General features: G+C 37.1%; 1 protein-coding gene and 1 long non-coding RNA gene across 7 annotated transcripts; one reads left to right on the plus strand and one right to left on the minus strand.

The window, feature by feature from the left end:
• Positions 1-323: 323 nt before the first annotated feature.
• LOC107725555 (uncharacterized) lies at positions 324-9,269 on the minus strand. 2 transcript variants are annotated; one of them, XR_001638132.1, is made up of 3 exons: positions 9,210-9,269; positions 1,545-1,646; positions 324-975 (listed from the first exon to the last, which is right to left on the minus strand). It is a non-coding gene; the product is annotated as an uncharacterized LOC107725555 (long non-coding RNA). The 2 variants fall into 2 exon arrangements; XR_001638131.1 differs by lacking the exons at positions 1,545-1,646; positions 9,210-9,269 and adding an exon at positions 1,238-1,352.
• On the plus strand, positions 5,280-22,767 carry LOC107725554 (inosine-5'-monophosphate dehydrogenase 1b-like). 5 transcript variants are annotated; one of them, XM_016534835.1, is made up of 17 exons: positions 5,280-5,461; positions 5,811-5,984; positions 9,964-10,062; positions 10,136-10,210; positions 14,158-14,206; positions 15,918-16,019; positions 16,102-16,176; positions 16,281-16,487; positions 18,434-18,521; positions 18,713-18,912; positions 19,141-19,231; positions 19,310-19,405; positions 20,265-20,408; positions 20,484-20,628; positions 20,820-20,963; positions 21,047-21,130; positions 21,228-22,767. In XM_016534835.1, exons 2-17 carry the CDS (start codon positions 5,818-5,820, stop codon positions 21,247-21,249), a joined length of 1,788 nt encoding a protein of 595 aa, XP_016390321.1. In that variant the 5' UTR covers positions 5,280-5,461; positions 5,811-5,817; the 3' UTR covers positions 21,250-22,767. The 5 variants fall into 5 exon arrangements, with proteins under 5 accessions (XP_016390321.1, XP_016390320.1, XP_016390322.1 ...); XM_016534834.1 differs by having other exon boundaries at positions 5,280-5,984; XM_016534837.1 differs by lacking the exons at positions 5,280-5,461; positions 5,811-5,984 and adding an exon at positions 7,933-8,204.
• Positions 22,768-23,466: the final 699 nt, after the last annotated feature.

Genomic DNA, 23,466 nt, shown 5'->3' on the forward strand with positions numbered 1-23,466 from the left:
AAAAAAAAAAAAAAAAAAGCACTGAAAGTTGAACAAAAACGTGCTATGATTTAGTAATTTTTCTAATTAAAAATGAAAAAAAAAAACTTTAGCAAACTTGTGCATAAAACCAGGCTGCTGCTATAGTGATATACAGTGCAACTGTATATACATTTATTCAGTTTAATATAGAACAGTGAGTTTTAGTAACAACTTTTGCCTGGCTGATATCTTTCAGACCCCCTTTACCCAAAACCCAAACAACATTTTGCTGCCTAATGGCACAGTTTCTTATGATGAACACAGCATGTTACACAAATGTATATTAACATGGTGTGTTATTATAGTCTTCATATAAACAGCATATAAAGGGGGGGGAGGGATTTCAATATTTTGAGTCCAGCATATTCATGTAGCATGTTTGTAGTATTTTTAAGCTTTCAATCTATCCCGAAGATTTTGTTTTCTACTCTTGCAGGGTCTTCATCACATAAAGTCAGACAAGTTCTTTGCAGAAACCAGAATAACAAAGCAAAAAAAAAATTAATGAGTGTGAAGAGTTGACGTCTCATATGGCTGTAGAATGACCAGCCATTATTGATGTTCTTCATGTCTGACTCGCAGTAGTGTAGAGGAGGAAATAATTCCACAGCAGGCTTTAGTAGGTCAGTAACATTAATACACCGATTATTTCTCCTAGTGCAATTAAAGATTCGCCACCGATGGCAGTGGAGAACATCACCTCGACCCGTTGCGCTTGGTGTTGTTGGCAGCAGCAGCAGTAGTAGTAGTAGTAGTAGTCTGTGATGGAGACACGATGGGAAACTTCTCGGTCCAGCTGTCGTCTGCCCAGTCTAGTCCTTGAGAATACATCAGACCTCCGACAGAATCAACCAGCCCAAACAGAGCCACCAGAAAGGAAAACGCGGTTCCGATTAAATAGATCTTCAGAAACCCGAGTTCAGACATGTTTCGCTGCGGATATCCAGGACTGTCCTTTATAAAGAACAAAAGCACACACGAGCCACGCTTCCGGAAGTTAATAACACATACTGGCTTAAGAATACAATTCATTTATTTTTATTTCTCATGTAAACTGGCGTTTCATCAATTTCGAAGGGAAAATGCGTTTGCTGAATAAGGGAAACGAATAGTTCCTTAAATGTTACTTTGAGAAGCAAGATAAAATGCCCTAAATACGACCCAAAATAACTGACAAAATACCCAACAAAAAAGTTAAAACGTTCGTCTTTCTTACCAGGAGGGATGACGGTCTTGCTTGTGTGGGAATTTATTACAGCTGTGCCAGTGGTTGTGTTCCGCTTTCCTTTTCATGTCATGACATCATACTAAAATCCTTCTGTGAAGTGGGAGTTTCCAAAATTCAGAACATCCTCATGTAAACTGGCGTTTCATCAATTTCGAAGGGAAAATGCGTTGGTTGAATAAGGGAAACGAATAGTTCCTTAATGTTACTTTGAGAAGCAAGATAAAATGCCCTAAATACGACCCAAAATAACTGACAAAATACCCAACAAAAAAGTTAAAACGTTCGTCTTTCTTACCAGGAGGGATGACGGTCTTGCTTGTGTGGGAATTTATTACAGCTGTGCCAGTGGTTGTGTTCCGCTTTCCTTTTCATGTCATGACATCATACTAAAATCCTTCTGTGAAGTGGGAGTTTCCAAAATTCAGAACATCCAACATGCAGAAATTCCCGCGATGTGAAAGAGCCGTCCTTTTGAGGTGAATCATTTCAACGAATCACTTGAAGCAGTTCACAAAACCGGTACGAATCAGTCTACGTTTTTCTCGAATCAAAAGCTCGTCTTTATATTTTTTACTTACATCGCGAAACATCACATTAATTAGCCTAGAAAACATGTGAAATTTGCTTACGACGATTGTATAACGATTGATGTATATAGTTTTATTAACGCATTTCCTAAATGACTTCATGGTTTTATGAGCGGGGACACATTACAACAAACCTCCCTACGAAAAAGTTAAGTAACACCTATACATTGCTTTATTGGAGTATTTTAAAAACATGTAAGGGAAGACGTATGGACGTAATTGCGTCATAACCTGTTTTTATACAGTCTATGGTCATAACGTAAAAGGATCACCGAATTGCTGTTTTCGAACCGGTTCTTTGAAACTGTTCAAAAGAACCGATTCGCGGAAATAGACTGCTCATCACTAATTCCTAACTGGTTGCTAATTTAAATCTATAAATCAGCACAAACAACTAACTCGTTTTACTAAAATCAGTCAGTGGTTAATGACTATGAACATATTGCTTATTCCAGTGAAACAGGATGTTCTTTGTGAGTCACCAGAAAGTACCAAGGAAAATCGTAAAGTAAAAGTCACTAAAACGTGTTTGAATTCAATATTAGCATTCATTTACACAAAATATTAACAGTAGGTGACCTTTTGTGCAATTCAAAAGTTTAGCAATTTATTTAATAGCCAACCATATCCTCCTGAGACCCAGCTATGGAGTTTTGTCTCTGTAGAGGACATAATATTTTAAGTGAATTTCTCCGAGATCTTGCATGTCACAGTTTTAATCGGGATGTCCTGTAAAGAGCACATTCAGGGCTTTTCACAGATACCAAATGTTTGGATGGCTGACATTAATTTAGTGATAAAATTGTAGGCCTACATCCTTATGGAAATGTGAATATTTTGTAATTGTTTAAATCTGATTAATTTTCAAATTGTTTGTCATAAATCAACATCGCCGGAAAATGTTATGGGGTTTCAAATCAAATATGACTTCCTGTTAGGAAACAGGTCATCATTTCATACACATCCTCTGTAGAGGACACCAGGACTAAAAGCATGATTATTACACAGTTTGGGAAACAATTGAATAGGAATAGAAATTATATATCAATATTCTTATGAAATATTATTTGTTATGAAAATCTGAGCAATTATTACTACCATTTACACTTCTTTTTTCAACATACTGTCACAACAGCACATTAATATGCAAATTAGATACAGTAGATAACATTGTGTTTAATGGGAAAACCAGTTTATGAATATTCTATACACCCATTGCATAAAGCAATGTGGTATATCAAATCATTCCGTTATATCTTTTATAACATAGTTGAGAACACTTCCTATACAAACTTTGGAATAAAAAATCCTGAAACCTAAAAATTAATTGGTGATTTTTAAAAATCCTATTGTTTTTGCCTTTTCATTTTTTTTCTTATGCTCTAAACAATGTAATGACAAGAAGAAAAAAAAATACTAAATTCACAAAGCTTTTTTTTCTGGGTCTCAAGAGGATATGGGCAACTGTGTAATGGAGGAGAAATTAGATACAGTAGATAACATTGTGTTTAATGGGAAAACCAGTTTATGAATATTCTATACACCCATTGCATAAAGCAATGTGGTATATCAAATCATTCCGTTATATCTTTTATAACATAGTTGAGAATACTTCCTATACAAACTTTGGAATAAAAAATCCTGAAACCTAAAAATTAATTGGTGATTTTTTAAAATCCTATTGTTTTTGCCTTTTCATTTTTTTTCTTATGCTCTAAACAATGTAATGACAAGAAGAAAAAAAAATACTAAATTCACAAAGCTTTTTTTTCTGGGTCTCAAGAGGATATGGGCAACTGTGTAATGGAGGAGATATTAAGATGTAAAAGTCTATGCTGCTCTCTTCTGGCCGAAAGAGAGAAATGGATGATTACCATATTTAAATTACCATAAATGGTCGATAGGGGGGATCAGAAACAAAAAAAAAAGTACCTACATTTTTTTGGACGTGTACAAAGACAATACCATCTAAATACCATACCATAGTATATGAATATGGTAATTGATTAATGTCATAGTATATATAGTGCTATGCTTATACATTCGTATACAGTAAATCTTTGTAAGAGGTGCAATGGACTGTAGGTAGATTTGGATAAATAATAAAATAATGTATTGCATTAAATCAGGAAAGCTTTGTTTCAATGTCATTATCTTTAAAAAGTAAAACTGAAACCAGCTGCTCACCTGACGAGAGTCACACACAGACTAATTCCCGTAACGCACTGAATTGCTGCACACACACACAGGCAGCAGAGGGTCAGGAGAGGACCTCCGTCATGTGCTTGACCCTCTCACACAGTTTTGTGAATGGGACTCCCCACAAAATATGCATGAGATTCCTTATCATGGTCATGGTAATCACATGAGAAGAGACAGGTTTGATTCACTAGACAGGATGACAAATGCATTATATATTTTAGACGACTATGTAGATAAATTATTTTACATAGTTTCGAAGATCTTCCACACACTGTGTCAGGTTTTGCATGTGTGGTTTTGAAGACAGTCAGCTACTGTTTTTTTCATAATGTCTAAGAGGATTTCAGCTTAAGCTACTGCCTCAAACCAGCAACCACCTGCTTTTGCTTAATATGAAATATACAGGAAAAGAAAGCCTTCCGTTATAGTGCGCAATGCACTTGTCAGCTACTCAATGACAATGCGTTTTGACACATAATCTGTGGCCTTGCCATTGTGAGGCATACTTATTTAAAAAGACAAAAAATTAATCTTGATTGTTTATGAATAAACCCCTAACCCTAAATATTCTGCATGTGCTAGACATGAAGGATACTTCAAAATAAGTTGTAAACCAATAGAACGATTTTTGTTTGGCAGGCGAAAAAAATATCAGAGACTAAGCAATATAGGTATGAGGTATAATAATATATATATGTAATATAATATAGGTATGAGAATATCATGGGGTGGGCTATCTTAACTTGGGTAAGCGTCACCTAGCAAACACAATGAACACCCTAGCAAAATTTTAAACGTTTGTTTTACATTGTTGTTTTATGTTGGTTTTTATTTTTTATTTATTTATTTGTATTTATTATTTTTTGTTTTTGCTTGATCTAATTTGTTTATCTAGTTTGTTTTGACTGGTTGTTCTATAGTTTGTTTACTTGTTTAATCTCATTTGTTTGCTTGTTTCATCAACTTTTTCTGGTTGTTTCATCTATGTTTTGAGTTTGTTTCAGCTATTGTTGGGTTTGCTTGCTTTATCTTGTTTGTCTGTTTGTTTTATGCCTTCTATGCCAGCAGCTGTTGGCTCTACGCACACATTTATACACAAAGTCTTAGTCAGTGAAGTGCCTTTTTCGTCTTAATGGTCCCCAGGTCTAATTCTCCAATCCTCTTTGTGTGAGTGACATGCGCTCTTGACAGAACCACAGCTAAAGCCACAAAGAGAGAGTGCGCAAGAGCAAAACACTCCTTTCTATCTCCTCAATGTCCCAGTATGTAACTCCCTCAGGCTTGAACATTCTCTTACTATCTCTAGTTTGTCTATTCCTTGTTCTCAGTCCTCCTATTATACCAGTGCTTTCGCACACAGGGGCCAGTGGGATTCAGAGGTGGGAAGATCTCCACGGTGACACCTTGGTCTCCATGTGAGCAGGTGCGTAGAGCATGGATTCACAGTTCCTGGGAACTCACTCGCCCGGGCTATATGAGATCAGTCAAAGCAAAGCTCTTCGCTCACCTCATCAAACACAAACAACCACGGGATCCTGGAGAAATGAAACTGCTTAACTCTGGATTTACAGCTAGATCACTTTTAGCCTTCGTAGTTACATACTTATTTTCATTCCATTCTTGAATCTGAATCTTGGATCCATAATTGTGCCGTTTTGAACAGGATTCAGAGACCATCATTTGAATTTGCACAAGACTCAGCCACAAGACTGGCTTGGACTGGTTGGATTTGTTTTGGAAATGAACAGTGCACAGACTATATCCCTAAACAGGACGGAGATGGAGGAGATTCCAGAAGACTTCCAAGAACAGGAGATGAACCACGAGATGGTGAACAACACTGCATGTTCTCCCAATGGCTTCCCAGGGGTTCCTCATGTGCGCGGACATGAGTCTGCAGCCCAGCGCTACACGACAACACGTTTACAAGCAGGTTTTCCAGACAGGTGAGTCGAAGGTCACAAAGTCAGAAATGTTATCGGTTCTTGATAATCGAGATTTGAGCATCACATATTCTTCTGAGCCCGTTTCTTTTCTTAAATGCATTCAACTTGGAATATAAATCCCCTTTTGTCATGCTATAATTAAATGTAAGACTTGTTCTAATCTCTAAAACCATCAAGATTAGGGGTTAAAATAGGCTTGTATAATTGAAGGGCTTAAAATCTGATGCAAGGTCAACAAAAGTTGACATTTAAAAGCGCTATTCTGGGCATAGCAGATCAGGTCTTCTCCAGCTATGCAGTGGAGTGTGAAGTCCTGGCAAAGTCCAAATGGGTCAGAATTAAAAAAATAATAATTATTTCAAGTTTATTTGTATAGCGCTTTTCACGATACAAGTCGCTGCAAAGTAGCTTTACAGAAATGACTGAATTAGCTGCTGGTGCAGGACGATATTCTGACCCACATGTCCACTGACCCACATATGGTGAGCTACATATAACCGCTTCACCTCTCTGTTGTGATGGGAGGAGACAAGGGTCAGGGCTTTTAACGGCTGTTGCCTCTGACACACACACACGCTACTATTCTTAGCAAATAGAGCCATGCTTATTGTCTGTACTTCTTATACACACTCACTTGTCTAAATAAATGCTACAAACCCACATGCACTTCCCATCTCGCCCCAATGGTCCAAAAGCTCCCTGGGCAATCATGGGATATGTGCTCACATTACCATTGCCTCTGACAATTTTGCCTGGGGGTGTCAGACTTAAAGTAAAAGATTAAGCCTTTGGTTGCTTTAATGAAAAAGATCATAATTTGAGTTGTTGAATGGCATGCCAACAAATTTGGTGTACAAATTGCTGTTTTATGGTTGGCTACCCATGTTAATCAATGGAATACAAAGCAAAGCACACCAGACTTGATCATGAATTGCATTATAGTGCTATAATTGTTGTTTTTACAAGGTGCTACACTGCGGTGTCTAAACAATGAGAATATGGATAGAGGAAATTATTTACATGGTAGACATTACAAAAAACGTTCAATGGATGGCCGAAGTTGCTACTCATTTTATAACATTAAAATTTTATTCCCCCCCCCCCTCAGATGAATGAATAATGTGCACATTAAAAGACTACTTTTATCAAAATTAGTTTGGGCTTTCGTGTGGGCAAAGTGCTGGCCAGTCAATAGAGAGGATTTGTAATCTGCTTAAGCACTGTCATCCTTCAGCAATTGGCATCAGGTAATTGGTTGTGGCTGACTTTTAAATCTAGCAGTGGTGCTAGACAATTACCAGAGCCACCATGTGTCTGGTCTCTGGTTATAACATTATGTAATTGGGTCATTGGCTTATTTAGCATTTATTCAAGACTTAATGAGAAAGGACTTCAGAAAAATACATTAAAAAATGTAATTAATTTGGACAGTGACTTGAATACAAATTTATGATAAAGAGGTTTTCAATTTCTGAATTTTTAGTTTTAAGTCAAAAATGAGGTGTAACATTATACAAGAAGAGTCTAATTAAAATTCTGATATTCTTACAAAAATAATGTAGTTAAAAAGTCATTTGCTGTCAGTGTGGCCTAACCAACATTTACATGTGACCCCCTCCCCTCCTCTCCTTTCCCTTCCCTTTAGACCCTCACTTTTTTACCTTCCGGTAAAAAAAAACAAAAAACAAAACAAAAAAAACAACACGTTTTGATATATTAACTTAAGAAAAGCGTTTTACAGTTTATTATATCAAATGTATCTAAAAATAGTGTAAATTATAAGCCCACATGAATACAAATATTTCATTTCAATAACTTGACATGCATTTGAACCCATATCAAATGATTTCACCTTTTTAATGTCTCGGGCATCCTTATTTGACACTGACCCATACACAATGTATAAATATAGAGCACGAATATACACACTAATGTGGCGGTAATGAAAGAGTTAACCATGCCGTCACCACGTGGCTGTGGAGCTGTTGAGGATATGACGCGCGCGCTCTGTGTCTGCCTCGCTTTCTACATAAAGCCAGACTCATCACAAAACCCGAATTCAAACGAGACCCTCTGAAGGATCTGAAAACCCGGACAATAGGGTGTATAGATGAACTAACCGGTTTTAGATAACGCATTCTCCTACAGAGAGCGGTAAACTGGGTTGTCCCATCTGACGCGCATCAGCTCCAGATACACGCGTGCTCATCTATAGAAAAGGTTTGAATTTATATTTACTCGGGTATCATGTTAAATATGGTTATTTTAGTAATGTGTAGCAGGAGGAGTACTAACAAAGAATCTTCACCAGGTTCGCTTTTGATTTCGATAGAGACTCCTCCGGGTTTCCCTGACTTACATTTTATTAATGTACATAAATGTAGGTCACCGGGCCAGTAGTGCGAGTCTGTAGATTAATTTACTGTATTCAAAGAGTATGCATGAATTCACAAATACAATATTTCTGTCAGTTTACGGCCGTCTATGTGCATGTGTCAACATCTGTTCGTTTATTTTTATATCGCGGTTGCAGATGGAATAATGTTAGTAGGTCACGGCGCTGTGATAGTTACATTATTACAGCACCAGGACGTGTTTAACGTGCGTTTTGGTTATCGATGGACTGTTTACATCGTGAACCTAAACGCCTTGTTCCCAATATTCCACGCGTCGCGACATGTGGTTTAACACAGACAGAATCTGCGTGGCTTCCTGTTAACTGTGCTTTTTACTAAAATAAAACCGATGAGAAATGCATTTCCTGAAATAAATACTATTTCCTCCATAGCAGAAAAAAGAAAAGTGCTAAGATTTAAAATTAACTTCGAAACGTTTAGATTTACATTAATGTGTAGAGACCGACAAATCGACCGATATTTGGCCATAATAAGATCACAACCTTGGCTGATTTCCATCCGTATTGAGTACATTTAAAAACAAATATCAGCTGATACTCGGTCACTTAGATTATCGACCTCAGCCAAAGTCAATAAAAACAGTGGCATAGCCACTGGTACAGACAGAGTCTATAAAATCAGCCACATTGAAATCAAATATCAGCCATTTTAACATTTTTGGCATCAGCCAGACACCGTAAAACAATGACAACCTCATTGGAACAACCTAAAACAGACGCATCACAATCAAACAGAATGGCCAAATATAAGCAGACATCTATTAAAATAATCTATTAATATTCTATTAAAAACAGTTCCAAAAATCTACCAGTAACATAGTCCAGGATTTCCATACGTGTTTCCTGAGGGCCACCTGCCTGAAGAGTTCATCTCCGACACATTTCTCTGGAGGTTTGTAGTAATTTCAAACATCTTGATTGATTAGCGAGTTCAGGTGTGTTTGTTTAGGTTTGGAGCTGAACTCTGCAGGAAGGTGGCCCTCCTGTGGCATGATTGGACACCATTGGCCTAGTCAATGGATCATTTTATTTTTAGTGAGTTTTGAGTAAATATTGTGTAAAAGATGCTTAATTTGCTGTTGCCCTCCCTGCTCTCAGGTTATAATTTTTTTTAATATTGATTGACAACTACTAATATTGTTTGTTTTGATTATCTGATTGGAGCTTTCTTTGCAGAATCATGGGTAATGTAGTTTTCACTCAGGAAACATCTGTTAAACATCACTGTTAAACATAATAAAAAAAAAAAAAAGTTGAAATAATGCAAACTGGTGGCTTCAACAAAAGCATATACCATTGATTATTAACTCTGCAGCTCATAGTAGGTATGTCTTTAAGTGATAGTTAAAAATAAATTCCGCTATGGAAAAATGAATGGGATTTTTACATATAGTGGAAATTCAGAAAAGATAAGAAATTTGAATGGAAATTCTATTTAGACTATAAACAGAATGCCAATATAAATACAGAGATGGTTTTACTTCGCTCGAAAGCAAAGTTGCAGATTAGCTATGACGAGAACGGTGCTATTTACAGGTTGTGTTTGTGTATTTCTCTTTCCAGTATGGCAGACTATCTGATAAGTGGAGGAACTGGCTATATCCCTGATGACGGACTGTCTGCCCAGCAGCTCTTTTCAGTTGGAGATGGTCTCACCTACAAGTAAGTGCTTTTCATTGGGTTCCTCTCCCTGCAGTGATACTCTGTGTGTATGTAATGGGCATCCACATTACAGATCAGAACAGCAGTCTGTCCGAGACGGACTCACGGCGGAAGAGCTTTGCTCTATGGGGGACGGTATGACTTACAAGTGAGTAATATGGTCCTTTATTTAAGACATCGTCTTCTAGTGAGCTCAATAAGAGACTCAAACGTTCCAGCTGTATATAGTCTGGATGGTCTATTTAGGGTCCTTGCTGTTGGGAGACAATCAAAAGATTCTGATTTCAATCGCTGGCGGGGGGGATTTCAATCGTAATCTATGCCACATGTTATATTAGCTTGGTTGAGCCAGGATATATAATTCTGTGTATGTAATAATTTGCATGATTGATTTACACAAGCTCAAATCAAAGGGGTTTCTTAAAGGGACAGTTCAGTAAAAAATTTAAATTGTCACCATTTATTCTTCCTCTTGTCATTCTAAACCTGTATGGCTTACTTTCTTTTTTGGAACACAACAGAAGATATTTTGAAGAACGATGGGAGTTTGAACAACATTGAACCCCACTGACTTTCATTTTACAGCCACTAAAAAATATATCCTATGTATATTACTAAAGAAAGTCATACAGGTTTGGAATGACATGAGGGAGCGTAAATGTTGACAGTTTAGTGTGTCATGTTTGACAATGCATATATATGTCTTCATTCTGTTTACCCATAATGCATTGTAATGGTAGACTGTAAGGAGTCAAACTTGTGTTCTGATGGGTGACATTAGGACATGGTGAGTTCATGAACAGTCTCGCCTTTAAGATTGAGATTACAAGGTGAAAGGTCCAGCTGTATAACTGTCTTATATGTAATGAAAAGTGTGTAGGGATGCATTGTGGGCCGCATGACTATCCTCACGCTGGCGTCATGTGAGGGGGGGGGTCATTCTACACACGCACATACACACAGACAGGGATAGAGAAAACACAGTTATGTCTGAACCCCCCCATAAATCTGACACGGGTGTGTATGTGCTGAATTGATTTGTGTAATGCACACGCATAAGTGTATCTGAACAGTTTTTTTTGTATGGCATATGACACATGAGGCTCAGACCTCTGTTGTACTGATGTGAGATGTCTCACCCCTGTGTTACTTTGCAGGCTTGTTGTATGTTTTTTTTGAAAGATTATTTTATCAGAGAGATAAAAGAGATTTCTATGCCTCCATAAATATTCAAGCAAATTCCTCCATTTATAACATTAGCTGACTCAGAGGCCATGTCATTTTAAAATGCACATAATCTGGAGTTTTTTCTGTTTATTCAAACTATATTAAAATGTTGCAACAGGCACCATTTTGATCTCTATCAAATCTGACTTAACCTATTTCACACCTTTTAGGATTTTGGGCTTTTGTTACATAGTTTACTCAAAAATGTCATCATTCTGTCATCATTTACTCGCCCTCATTTCATTCCAAAAGCTGTATGATTTTCTGTCTCACAAAAGAAGATATTTTGAAGACGTTAGTACAGTTCGATTACCATTGACATCTACTGTATAGACAAAGAACACTGAGACATTTCTCAAAATATATTCCTATGCTTCAAAGAAAAATATCATTCATACAGGTTTGGAATGATGTAAGGAAAGGTAAATGATAACAGACTTTATTTTTGGGTGATCTGTCCCTTTAAGAATGCACAGATATTAAAATTTATTATTCTCAAGTTATTAACAGTATTCAACAATTTTTTTTCTAAATAAATAAAAAACCTATACTCTTAAAAACTAAACTATTTTAAATTTGCACTTGCAAAGGAATTTCTTTTAGTTACTTTGTCTATTTGAAATATGAATTAAATTTGTTGATTTGTTGAATCCATCTGTTGAATTCGAATAACTGAAAAGTAATTGATCCCATTGTTGAATTTTAAGTTGACAGGGATGGAGCTATTATTTCCCATTGGTGTATTTTGATTTTAAAATATTCTTTATGATTCAGCCCCTCTTACAAGCTAAAAACCTCACATTTCCACCCACTTGGCTAACATGTCTGCCTCCTATTGTTCCTATTGTTCATTGAATCTTGCTCAAGAATACAATCAACTGAAGTGAAATTGCAGAACTTAAATTCTTGTAGGCTTTTTTAGTCAGTGAAAGAAAATGTTTGTTGAGTGTGACCCTGTAGCTTGTTTTTTCCCCAAACGAATGAATCTAAGTACAGTGAGGCAGAATGGGTTCACTAATGCTTCACTAATGTTTTTGAATAAAAAAAAGGGGAATTAGTCAGATGTCATTTCTCTACAAAGTATGGATGATAAGGAGATACTGCACTCAAACTGAAACTGGATTACGGAACCGCTTCAGTCAGAGCAACTGCTCATTGAAACCATATAGCTGAACAATTAGGATGCAGTTTAAATTTCAATTAAAAAAACATTAGTAAATGTAGGGTTTAGTGGATCACCATGTTACCTGGATTTGTTCAGAGCTGGTTGGAATAAAGCTGTATTCTGTGGTGATATTTTTGGCACCGTGTTTGTCTGCATATTTGGAGGTAGTCTGGGTTTCAATCTGTACTGTCTTTGAGTCTAGTGAAGTTTACAGTCTGAGTCATCTAAAACTGAGACTTGTTGTTCCACCAGAGAGTCTGTAGAGCTGAAAGTCTGCAGTGAGTTCATTAACTGATTATAGATGCTAATATGTACGTTTAAGAGATTATTTAGGTATGTAAACACACAGAAAGTAACAAAGCAACACTACTTAATCACAACCATTCAGAACATATCTGATGGTTAGTATGAAGTTATGCGGAGCAGGATTCTGAACCAATCCAATTTCATTGTGGGCAGGGCCATCGCATTCACTGGAAGAAATATCCATTCATTGTGGCTTGTTGGGACAAATAATCTGATTAACATGGATAAGAGCTTTTATTGCTTGGTGCCACTTCACTTTTAGGAGTAGCCTATGTGGTGTAACAACTATTGCTCCCTGCAATATTCCTGGCAGTCAAAACAATTCTTGGATTTGTACTAAAGATCTAGACTAGCACATTTAATCAGGACAACTGTCTGTTTATTTGGGCTTTTTTTTTTGATGTTCACACCCTGTGTTGTTGATGTTTAGGGGTGTGTGGTCAGCTCATGTGGGCGACACAAACTCCTTATTTAGCCCACCACAAGAGGAGAAAATATGTTTGTCCTTCAAGTTGCCTCTGTCTCTCCCTTTATTTTTACGTATACATAACCTATTCAGAATCCTTCTAACTTTCTCTCTCCCCACTGGGTTTTGGCACTCATCTGCCAAGCAGTTACCTTTCGTCTGCATGAGGAGCTTGCTAGTATTTATGTCATCTGGTCAAGGAAGTCAGCAGGATTTATATAGCACGTATCGGTGGATTTCAGTAGGCCGGTGAAGGTTTGTTTCATGTAAATGAGAACATGTCAGAATGTGCCTGGGCCTCAGACGTTCCTCAAGCTCACCTCAAAAACCACACTTATTTTAGAGCTCCTCATGATTTAAGGTGTCATAAATCCAGGAGTCAGCATCAGGTTTTCATTATGCTTGAATGTTTATCTGAAGCATAAGTACCGCCTCCTCTCCCTTTAAAATAAAATGGAAGTTTTGCAACATTTTGCTCATGTCTTTGCATCTTTGCATCTATTTAAATGCTAAAAATGGACAAAATTAACCTTAAGGAGGTATGCAGTACCATTCAAATGTTTGGGATCAGTAAAATTTGTAATTTTTTGTAATTAAAAAAACTACTTTTATGTAATACTATGTATCAGTGCATAATATTTTGAACTACTTATAATATTACTATTTATAATAATAAGAAATCTTGAGCAGTAAATCAGCATATCAGAATGATTTCTGAAGGATCATGTGACAATGAATACTGGAGTAATGATGCTGAAAATTCAGCTTTTCCTTCACAGGAATAAAATGCATTTTAAAATAGGAACGTTAAAAAAAAAAATGTTACCGACACCAAACTTTTGAACGGTAGTGTTTGTTTCTCTTGCAAGAGATTATATATGATTTGATTTTTGGTCAGTGATTGTTTTATCTCTATGTGTCTCGTTTGCAGTGACTTCCTGATCTTGCCTGGCTTCATTGACTTCACCTCAGATGAAGTGGTGAGTCGTCTGCCTTGTATCCTCCACACTTTCATTCACTCATTCGGTTTGTTTTCACAATGACGTGTTGGTTTAAACAACCCGTCTGTGTTTTCTCTGGACTCACTATTTTCAGCTAAAAGGCTGTCTCCTTTGTTTCATTGCTCACGGGCTTTCCTTAATTGTGAAAAGTAGCACTTCACTTTTTGTGATCTTATTTGACTTCTGTAATACTTAATTCAGCAGTTTTAAATTTGCATCAAATTACTCGTAAACCAGCTGCTTTTTCTCCCCTTTATTTGAATTGTGTTCTATTTTGTGAACAATGTTCACAATCCACTTGCACACATACAAATTTAATGAACTTTGAACATTCTGCTGTATTATCTTTTGTTTTCTTTTTTCTTTTTATTGCCTTTGGCGCACAGTAGGGCTTTAAAATCCCTGTATTGAATATAATAATGAAGTAAATGAGGTCGAAGCTCAAAACACAAAACAACTGCGAGTGTGACCAGTATTGAAACTGAAACTCCTGTTAGGCTGGTTTAATAACAGGTTTAATGTCTGTGTCTGACTTTTCTCTGAGACTTCACTAGCTGTCCTTTACTGAACCATAGATTTGGGAAATTTCCCACTATGGTGTCTGTTTTCCCATGAGGCCACTCTTCCCCAACGGTGTGAATGCAAAAGCGTATTTTGGGAACTTTAGGCTGTTGGTACTGACAAGGTGAATGTTTGTGAGCTTATCTGTGTTAGAGGAACATTTCTCAGCACTGGTGTACAAATGAAGGTCACAGACTTCACAGTCACCCCATCTTAACCACTTCTACACACCCATTTTTTTAAAAATAATTTTGATTTACATGCACTTTTACCATGTTTATATGTGGTATTCTTTGAATTAGTTCAAGTTCTTTGACCTTATCGTTTAAAGTCTTTTTCAGTGTATCTGAAGGAAGCCTCTTCTCTTATGCTTACCAAGGCTGCATATTTCATATTTTTTTAATCAAAAACAAACTGTAATATTGTGAAATATTATTATCATTTAAAATAACTGTTTTCTAATATTTATTTCTGTGGTGGCAAAGCTGAATTTTCAGCAGCCAGTACTCCAATTTTCAGTGTCAAATGATCCTTCAGATATCATTTTAATATGCTGATTTGCTATTCAATAAGGTTTTCTTATTATTAATGTTTGCATTGTACGTTGCTTAATATTTTTATGGAATCCGTTATGCTTTTTTTCAGGATTTTTTAATGAATTCAAAGTGCAAAAAAACAGCATTTATGTTAAATAAAAAATCTTTTGTAATATTATGTGTTTTTACTGTCACTTTTGATCAATTGAACGTGTCCTTGCTAAATAAATATATTCAATCTTACTCCAAACTTTTGAACAGTAGTGTTTTTTTGTTTTGTTTTTTATAATTTTTTTGCACCAAAAACAGTTATGTTTTTATCACACAAAAATGTTATCACTAGGCATAATATTCCTGTTGATATGATGAGGTACAGCAGTTATTGATACTCTTCTGCCTCTATTGGTCAGACATGGAACTACATAGTCAAAATACACTCACTTTTGTCCTGAAATCAAGCCAGAGATCATAATTGTTTTATTAACAGAAATATTTTTGGTTACACTTTACTTGAAGGGGTGTGCATAAGACTGACATGACACCTTCATAATCATGACATGACATTTTAATCATTTCTATGATATTTTGTGTAGGACCTGACCTCAGCATTGACCAAGAAAATCACACTGAAGACCCCACTCATCTCCTCTCCTATGGATACTGTTACCGAATCCTCAATGGCCATTGCCATGGCAGTGAGTACCTCTTAAATCCTTTTTTTGATTAGACTGAACTTCTGTCAATAATTAATATGAATGTTTCTGACTTGTTGCTCAGCTGATGGGAGGAATTGGCATCATTCACCATAATTGCACACCAGAGTTTCAGGCCAACGAGGTGCGCAAAGTGAAGGTAAGACACCGTTCATAAATGTTTAATGTAAGGTCTTTTGTGAGTGTGTGTGTGTTGGTACCTGTTAATATTTGATGTCAAGGTCTCTGTGTATGTGCCTGCAGAGGTTTGAACAGGGTTTCATCACTGATCCAGTGGTCCTGAGTCCTCGTCACACTGTAGGTGATGTACTTGAAGCAAAAGTTCGACACGGATTCTCTGGAATCCCCATAACTGAGACGGGCAAGATGGGCAGCAAACTGGTCGGCATCGTCACGTCACGAGACATTGATTTCCTGTCTGAGAAAGATCATAACAAACCCCTAGAGGAGGTAAGACTACCTATGTGATCTTGAGCATCTACACTATTGTTCAAAAGTTTGTGTCCAGAAAGGTTTTGAAAGAATGGTCTTCTTTGGTCTTACGATTAAAAAATATTGTTTGAAGTAGTGCTGTCAAACGATTAATCGCGATTAATCACATCCAAAAATAAATGTTTTGGTTTACATAATAAATGTGTGTGTATGGTGTATATTTATGTATATATAATTACACACATGCAGGGCTTGACATTAACTTTTTTGCTCACCAGCCACCATGGCTAGTGGGTTTCCAAAGTTACTAGCCACTCCGCATTTTCACTGGCCACAATTTTGCTGTTGGCAAATTACATTTTATATGATTAAAGTTGACTTTTTACATATTGCAAGTTACATATTAAAGTTACTTGATTTTACTTGATTTAGCTAGATTCAAAACCCTTTCAAACTTTCAAATGCAGACTGACCACACAAATCAAGACTACATGGTATATTAGCTGGTATATATGGGTGGACAAGGGGTGGGCAATATGACCATAATATGAGAGCAATTTTTTAGTCTATATAAAAAGAACAAACAAGCAAATTACAAATACAATAGTAAATTAAATAAACTATTTTTTCTACAGTAGGTTTATTTATCGTGTAAACATTCATTTAACATCTTTTGTTGTTTGATTAACATTAATGACAGGTATTTAATTGGGCTGCTGAATGCATGGACGGTATATACTATGAGACATATCCAGTTTTTACCCACCTGTTTACGTCCACTTAAGCCATAACCGACTGTATTCATGCGGGATACGCGGATTGGGTTTGGGGCATTGTGATTTATTGTGCTGCGTTACGTCATTTTTCCCACCGTGTCCGATACTAAAATCAGTGCGACACACTTTGCAAAAGTGTGGGAATTGTCGATGCTGCTTCGCGATAAGAAATTAAATTCCTCCGTCCAGCTGTTGTTGAATTTGCAGCTATATTTAGTTTTTTTTAGCCGTAGCACCACCTGAGCTTTCTAATGCCATTTCTACCAGTGATGCTTGATTCAACTTCCCCCGTATACATGCACAGATATCAACAGCGCAACTGAGTTGTAGGTTGCCAGGTTGAGGTCACAAATGGGTTCAAAATTTTATGATCTGTCTATTGTGCGAGTAGGATGCGTTTCATACAAGATCTGGCAACTGGACAACCTTGGAATAATATATTGATGTGATTATTCATATAACGAGGTAGGGCCATACAAATTACGGGAGTTTCCCGGGAGAAATAACATAACGGGAGAGGGGCGGGAGATGGGTGTGAAATACGGGAGACTCCCGGGAAAAACGGGAGTGTTGGCAGGTATGTTTGGCGGGTGTTAATGTCAAGCCTTGCACTCATGCATGTGAAAAATGTTATGTTTATATATTATATATATTTATATATAATATAAATTAAATGAATATAAATATATACATTTAAATAAATGTAAATATTTTCAAAATATATACAAGCATGTGTGTGTATTTATATATGCATAATAAATATACACAGTACACACACTTGTGTTATGTAAACAAAAACTTTTATTTTGAATGCGATTAATCGCGATTAATTGTTTGACAGCACTAGTTTAAATGCAATTTATACCTGTAGTGGTAAAGATGAATTCAGCAGCCATTACTCCAGTCTTCAGTGTCACATGATCCTTTAGAAATCATTCTAATATGCTGATTTGCTGCTCAAAAAAGAAAATATTTTTTTAAATAGTGATTTGAAATAGAAATCTTTTACATTATTACATACTGTTTACATAATGTATTATTTACATTATTAAATAGTGTCCCTTTTGATCAATTTAAAGCATCCTTGCTGTATGAAGAAGAAAAAAAACTTACTTAACTTAACTTAAACTTACTTAAGTGCTTGGCATGCTGTACCCTTATGGCTGTTCATCTGTAATTGTTTTCCAGGCCATGACTAAAAGAGAGGATCTTGTAGTCGCTCCTGCTGGTGTCACACTAAAAGAAGCCAATGACATCCTGCAACGCAGCAAAAAAGGTGAGAACACCAAAACACAGACTACAGTCATCAGGTCTAATTGGACAATCACAGCGTTTTAACTGAATATCAAATTCTTTTAGTTTGTACTTTTAGTGCTTCAGTCCCCTTTCACCCACAGGAAACACTATAAAATATAGTGTTTAACAATTCTAAAAGGTCTCAATGAGTTTTATTCATTTACTCGACAGGTAAACTACCCATCGTGAATGACAAGGATGAACTGGTGGCCATAATAGCCCGCACAGACCTGAAGAAGAACAGGGACTATCCTCTGGCCTCCAAAGACTCCCGCAAACAGCTGCTGTGTGGCGCTGCCATCGGCACCCGTGAAGACGATAAATACCGTCTGGACCTGCTCGTGCAGTCTGGGGTGGATGTAGTGGTTTTGGTAGGTCAAAGCCACTGCGGTTGTTCTAAACTAAATGTCAGTCATTGGTTTTGAAAACTGAAACGAAAGCAGATGCTGCCTGTTGCTTGAGGGAGCTTATCTCCAAGATCAGTTTCATGTAGGCCTATATTCAAAACTGTCAAACTATTTTGATGTTTCTATTTAAGGTGAAGTGTGAGGTAAGTCCTACTAGCATCACCAATATTGAGGTTTTTATTTGTTTTTCAGGATTCGTCACAAGGCAATTCCGTATACCAGATTAACATGATCCATTACATTAAGCAGAAGTACCCAGATCTGCAGGTTGTGGGAGGGAATGGTAAATATGGATTGAAATACTATCATGAGTTCACATACTTCACAGTTGCTTACTCTTGTTCTCTGTCTCTCTCTGTAGTGGTTACAGCTGCTCAGGCGAAGAACCTGATAGACGCAGGGGCGGATGCGTTGAGAGTGGGAATGGGCTGTGGTTCTATCTGCATCACACAGGAAGGTTGGGACTCAATCTCACACACATGCAATCAACAAAGTATCCATATATTGCCAGGGATGCAAACTGGCAAACCCTCAGGGTGGTATGAGAGCGTTGAGAGTTTTAAAATGTGGATTTACAGTCGATTTGAGCATAAATGTATAAAAGAAATCACCCTAGACACAGTTATATTTTTTATTTTATTTTTTTGAATGGTCATCATCTTTATTATTTTTCTTAATGTTATTTTTGTCTTATTTTTTTAATAGTATTAATATTTTTTTTAATAAATTACACAAACATTACATTAGTATAACACTATTTTACTATACAAGTAATAATGTAACGTTATTTAATAATCATAATAATAGTAATTTGACTGAATAGAAGTAAAATTGCAATTCTAATATTCATGTGGTTTTTCTTTTTTTTTGCTTTCAAACATTAACAGCAGGGAGATCTTACAGCTTCTCTTTTGTTGACCACAGATTTATAAATTATTCTCGTTATAAATTTGAGAAGATTGTTGGGGTGTTTTGCATTTTCAAATGCGCAATATGAGAGACCAAATCTCTCAGCACTTGCAGAAATTTAATTCATGTGGAGCTGCATCTACTGCAAACCGAGCCACTGAAAACACGGAATTTATGAGCAGCTTGTGTGTAAATGAACACGGTGTCACACTTCAAGCACCCATCGTATCTACACAAATTAACTATTTTGGATTCAAAATGGTGATTTTTGCCAAAAGGTGGCAAGTTTGCATCCCTGTATTTCACAACACAATATACAGTTATGTACTCACTGTTATGTTGCACTATTCCTTTCACACGTTAACCAGTCATAAAGCCTGATGTGTGTCCATTTCTGATCCCTGTAGTCATGGCATGTGGACGGCCTCAGGGTACCTCCGTGTACAAGGTGGCAGAGTACGCTCGGAGGTTTGGGGTGCCTGTCATCGCAGATGGGGGCATCCAGACGGTCGGCCATGTGGTGAAGGCACTGTCCCTGGGGGCATCGACAGGTGATTGTTGTTATAGTGCACTTGTAACAATTTAGGAAATGTTGAAAATGAAATTAATGTGCTTTCTGTCTGCAGTTATGATGGGATCTCTGTTGGCCGCCACCACAGAAGCTCCAGGCGAATATTTCTTTTCTGATGGGGTGCGACTGAAGAAATACAGAGGCATGGGCTCACTAGATGCCATGGAGAAAAATGCCAGCAGCCAGAAACGATACTTCAGGTACACAGTAATGTGTGTTTATGTACTACACAGATAAATTATTCAGCAGTTAGAAGCCAATTGCTATGTTCAGAATTAAATTCTTTCTGAATAGTGTGCTGCATGCACTGTATTCTTAATGTATAGTATATAATGATATATTATTCTCATCACATGACCTCATTTTCTTTGCTGATTGGCTCTTTTGGCAGCGAGGGCGATAAGGTGAAGGTGGCTCAGGGAGTGTCGGGCTCAGTGCAGGACAAAGGCTCCATCCATAAATTTGTCCCATACCTCATCGCTGGAATCCAACACGGCTGCCAAGACATTGGTGCAAAAAGCCTCTCTGTGCTTCGGTAAGTATGTGTCTGTGTTTTATTGCGCATTCGGCTTGTTTAAACACTGAAAATTCCTACACTGTTTTTGTGTGCACATTCAGGTCCATGATGTATTCCGGAGAGCTGAAGTTCGAGAAGCGGACCATGTCTGCTCAGGTGGAGGGTGGCGTACATGGACTTCACTCGTGAGTCACTAGAGGGCACCAGTGCTCAACACTACCTTTAAATGTCAGAGCTAGGATGGGTTTCACTATCTCAAACTATTGTCTTTTGTCTCCACAGTTATGAGAAACGTCTTTACTAATAGAGCGGGCAGAACACGGATGGGAAACAGCGACCAAACACCTCAGACAAATCCTAGAACTTACCCCACCCTGCCAGAACCCGTTCTCCGCTCTTCACCGTTCCTCTGGCACGACCACCACAGTGAGATATGGAGAAGAGAAGTATTAAATGAGTTTGAGAGTAGGACCGCAAACTAATTCAGTCCCCCAAAACATGGCAGTTGCACTCAAGGGAGCATCAGGGTTACCCAAAAGCTGCTTGTTTGTGTGTTTATGAGCAGACTGGCAGAAACAAGGCAGCATTTGCAGCGAATATTCTTGAATGCCTTTTTTTCCTCCCAAACTGATTCTTGCAACCATGTTTTTGTCTTGAATATTTTTTAAGGCAGCATCAGTGTCTATATCACCATATCCACCTGCAAAATGATAGCTGCCTTCAAACCAAGTTCTCCAGCTATACTTGAGGCAATCTTTTCTGTAGTAGATTTGTAACTACTGAAGATGCTATGAGATATATTTTTATTTTAGAAGGCAGAGGTACATAGCAAATTAATGTCAATTTTGTGATAGTTAAATGTCTATTGTATTATCGGTGGGTCAGTTTTCTCTACGTCCACCAACCCGCATTCTGTAACTGTGGGTATGATTCATACTGAAAATAATTATACCAAAACTGATATCTGTAGATATATGTAGTTGCTCTGAGAGTGTCATGCTAATGTGTCTGGATTGCATTTTTGACCAAAAAGCTGGAACTTATACTGAAGGGTTTGATGATTATCAAGGTCAATTATGGCCGACTTTTAATGCAGTCTTTGAGGAATTTTACAGAAGAATAGTAATTATGGGATCTGGGTTAATGCAGTTGTGACTCTGAGTGCTGTACAGGTATGAAGAGTTTTCTTTTGCATGCTGCAGTATTCTTTTTTTATATTATTTACATAACTGCCAAGTGCATTTTTTTGTTAACTTGACTATTTAATCTTCTATAAAAGCCAAATAAATGCTGTGAGTATCCTGGTCTTCTCTCAGGATATGTTTGTCCATCTAAATATCCCCTACAGCTTTGCGTGTTGGGTGGACCAGTGACATGCCTTGAATTGTGTAATAAATGGACACCTCTGTCTTAACCCAAAACATGCCACTCATGCTCGCCAGATCCTGTGGCTTCATAAAACTATGACTGCCAAATGATGCATGTCAACCATATGAATTTAAATGAGTGTTTTTGTAATACATTTTCAGTACTATTTGTTTAGCTTTTTGCAGTTTCTGCTAGAGGTTTTTTATTTTATATCTTAGCATTAAATATGTGGACTATTATTCAAGCTGTACAAAATTCTCAGTATAACGATGTACAAAGACACACTTTGCATCCTTTACATCAACTGAATGTTGTTTGTTAGTGTGTTGCTTTTCCCCCAGTCACAGTCTCTGACAACTCAAGAGCCAAGTTTGTTTACCGCAGTGTACTCAACTGAGGTTGCATATCCTATCCAATATTGTTTAAAAAATAAATAAAAGTACTTAATCTGTTACTTAGTTTAGCTTGTTTTGTGTGTGAAATATTTGTGCATGAGACAAATGTCAGTTTTCAATATATTTATTGTAAATCTCCAACAGCCTCTAATGACAAACATTAGATGTATCAGCAGTTTCTCACACGTTTTCAGAACATGCACGCTATAAAATGTACAAAGTAATTTTTCTTCATTTTATTATGTATTGAGTAACAGTGTATAGTTTTTGAAAACATGACATAAGACCTGGCAGATAAATAAATTATTAATTGTAGTTATATATCAAATATACACTATGAAAAGGAAAAAAATGGCAGGCTATAGTTCAGTTCATTAAGTGCTACAGAACAACTAAACTTTAGCTATCAGCAGAGTGTGCTGCAAGAATACTTGCATCCTTCTTTTTGTCTTAAGAGTAGTTCCCTTTCATAGGAACTTCGAACTGCGTCCTCTAGGGGTCGCTATGGGGAACGCCTCGTCGTGACCCGTGTCTGAAGCATACATTGAAAAAACACCAACTTGTTGGCCGGCGACAGCCATGACGTCACTACCGGTGCGACTATAGTGTAAATAGGCGCCGGGAGCACACATCATTCTCTTCTTCGTCTTCACTGACCGGTCTGTTTGAAGCGTGCATTCCAAAAAGCAAAGTAAGAGCTTTTTCTTTCCTACTATGGCGAGCACTAGCGAAGCGTTTAGAAAGTGTGTACATCCGTG

The sequence above is a fragment of the Sinocyclocheilus rhinocerous genome, unplaced genomic scaffold, assembly GCF_001515625.1.
Source record: "Sinocyclocheilus rhinocerous isolate Xijiao unplaced genomic scaffold, SAMN03320098_v1.1 scaffold153, whole genome shotgun sequence".
NCBI classification, from domain to species: domain Eukaryota; kingdom Metazoa; phylum Chordata; class Actinopteri; order Cypriniformes; family Cyprinidae; genus Sinocyclocheilus; species Sinocyclocheilus rhinocerous.

Coding starts and splice junctions, on each gene's coding strand:
- LOC107725554 (XM_016534834.1), top strand. CDS start 5,779: ATGAACAGTGCACAGACTATATCCCTAAACAGGACGGAGATGGAGGAG. Junction 10,063..10,135: donor GGAGATGGTCTCACCTACAA/GTAAGTGCTTTT, acceptor TCCACATTACAG/ATCAGAACAGCAGTCTGTCC. Junction 19,406..20,264: donor TATCTGCATCACACAGGAAG/GTTGGGACTCAA, acceptor TGATCCCTGTAG/TCATGGCATGTGGACGGCCT.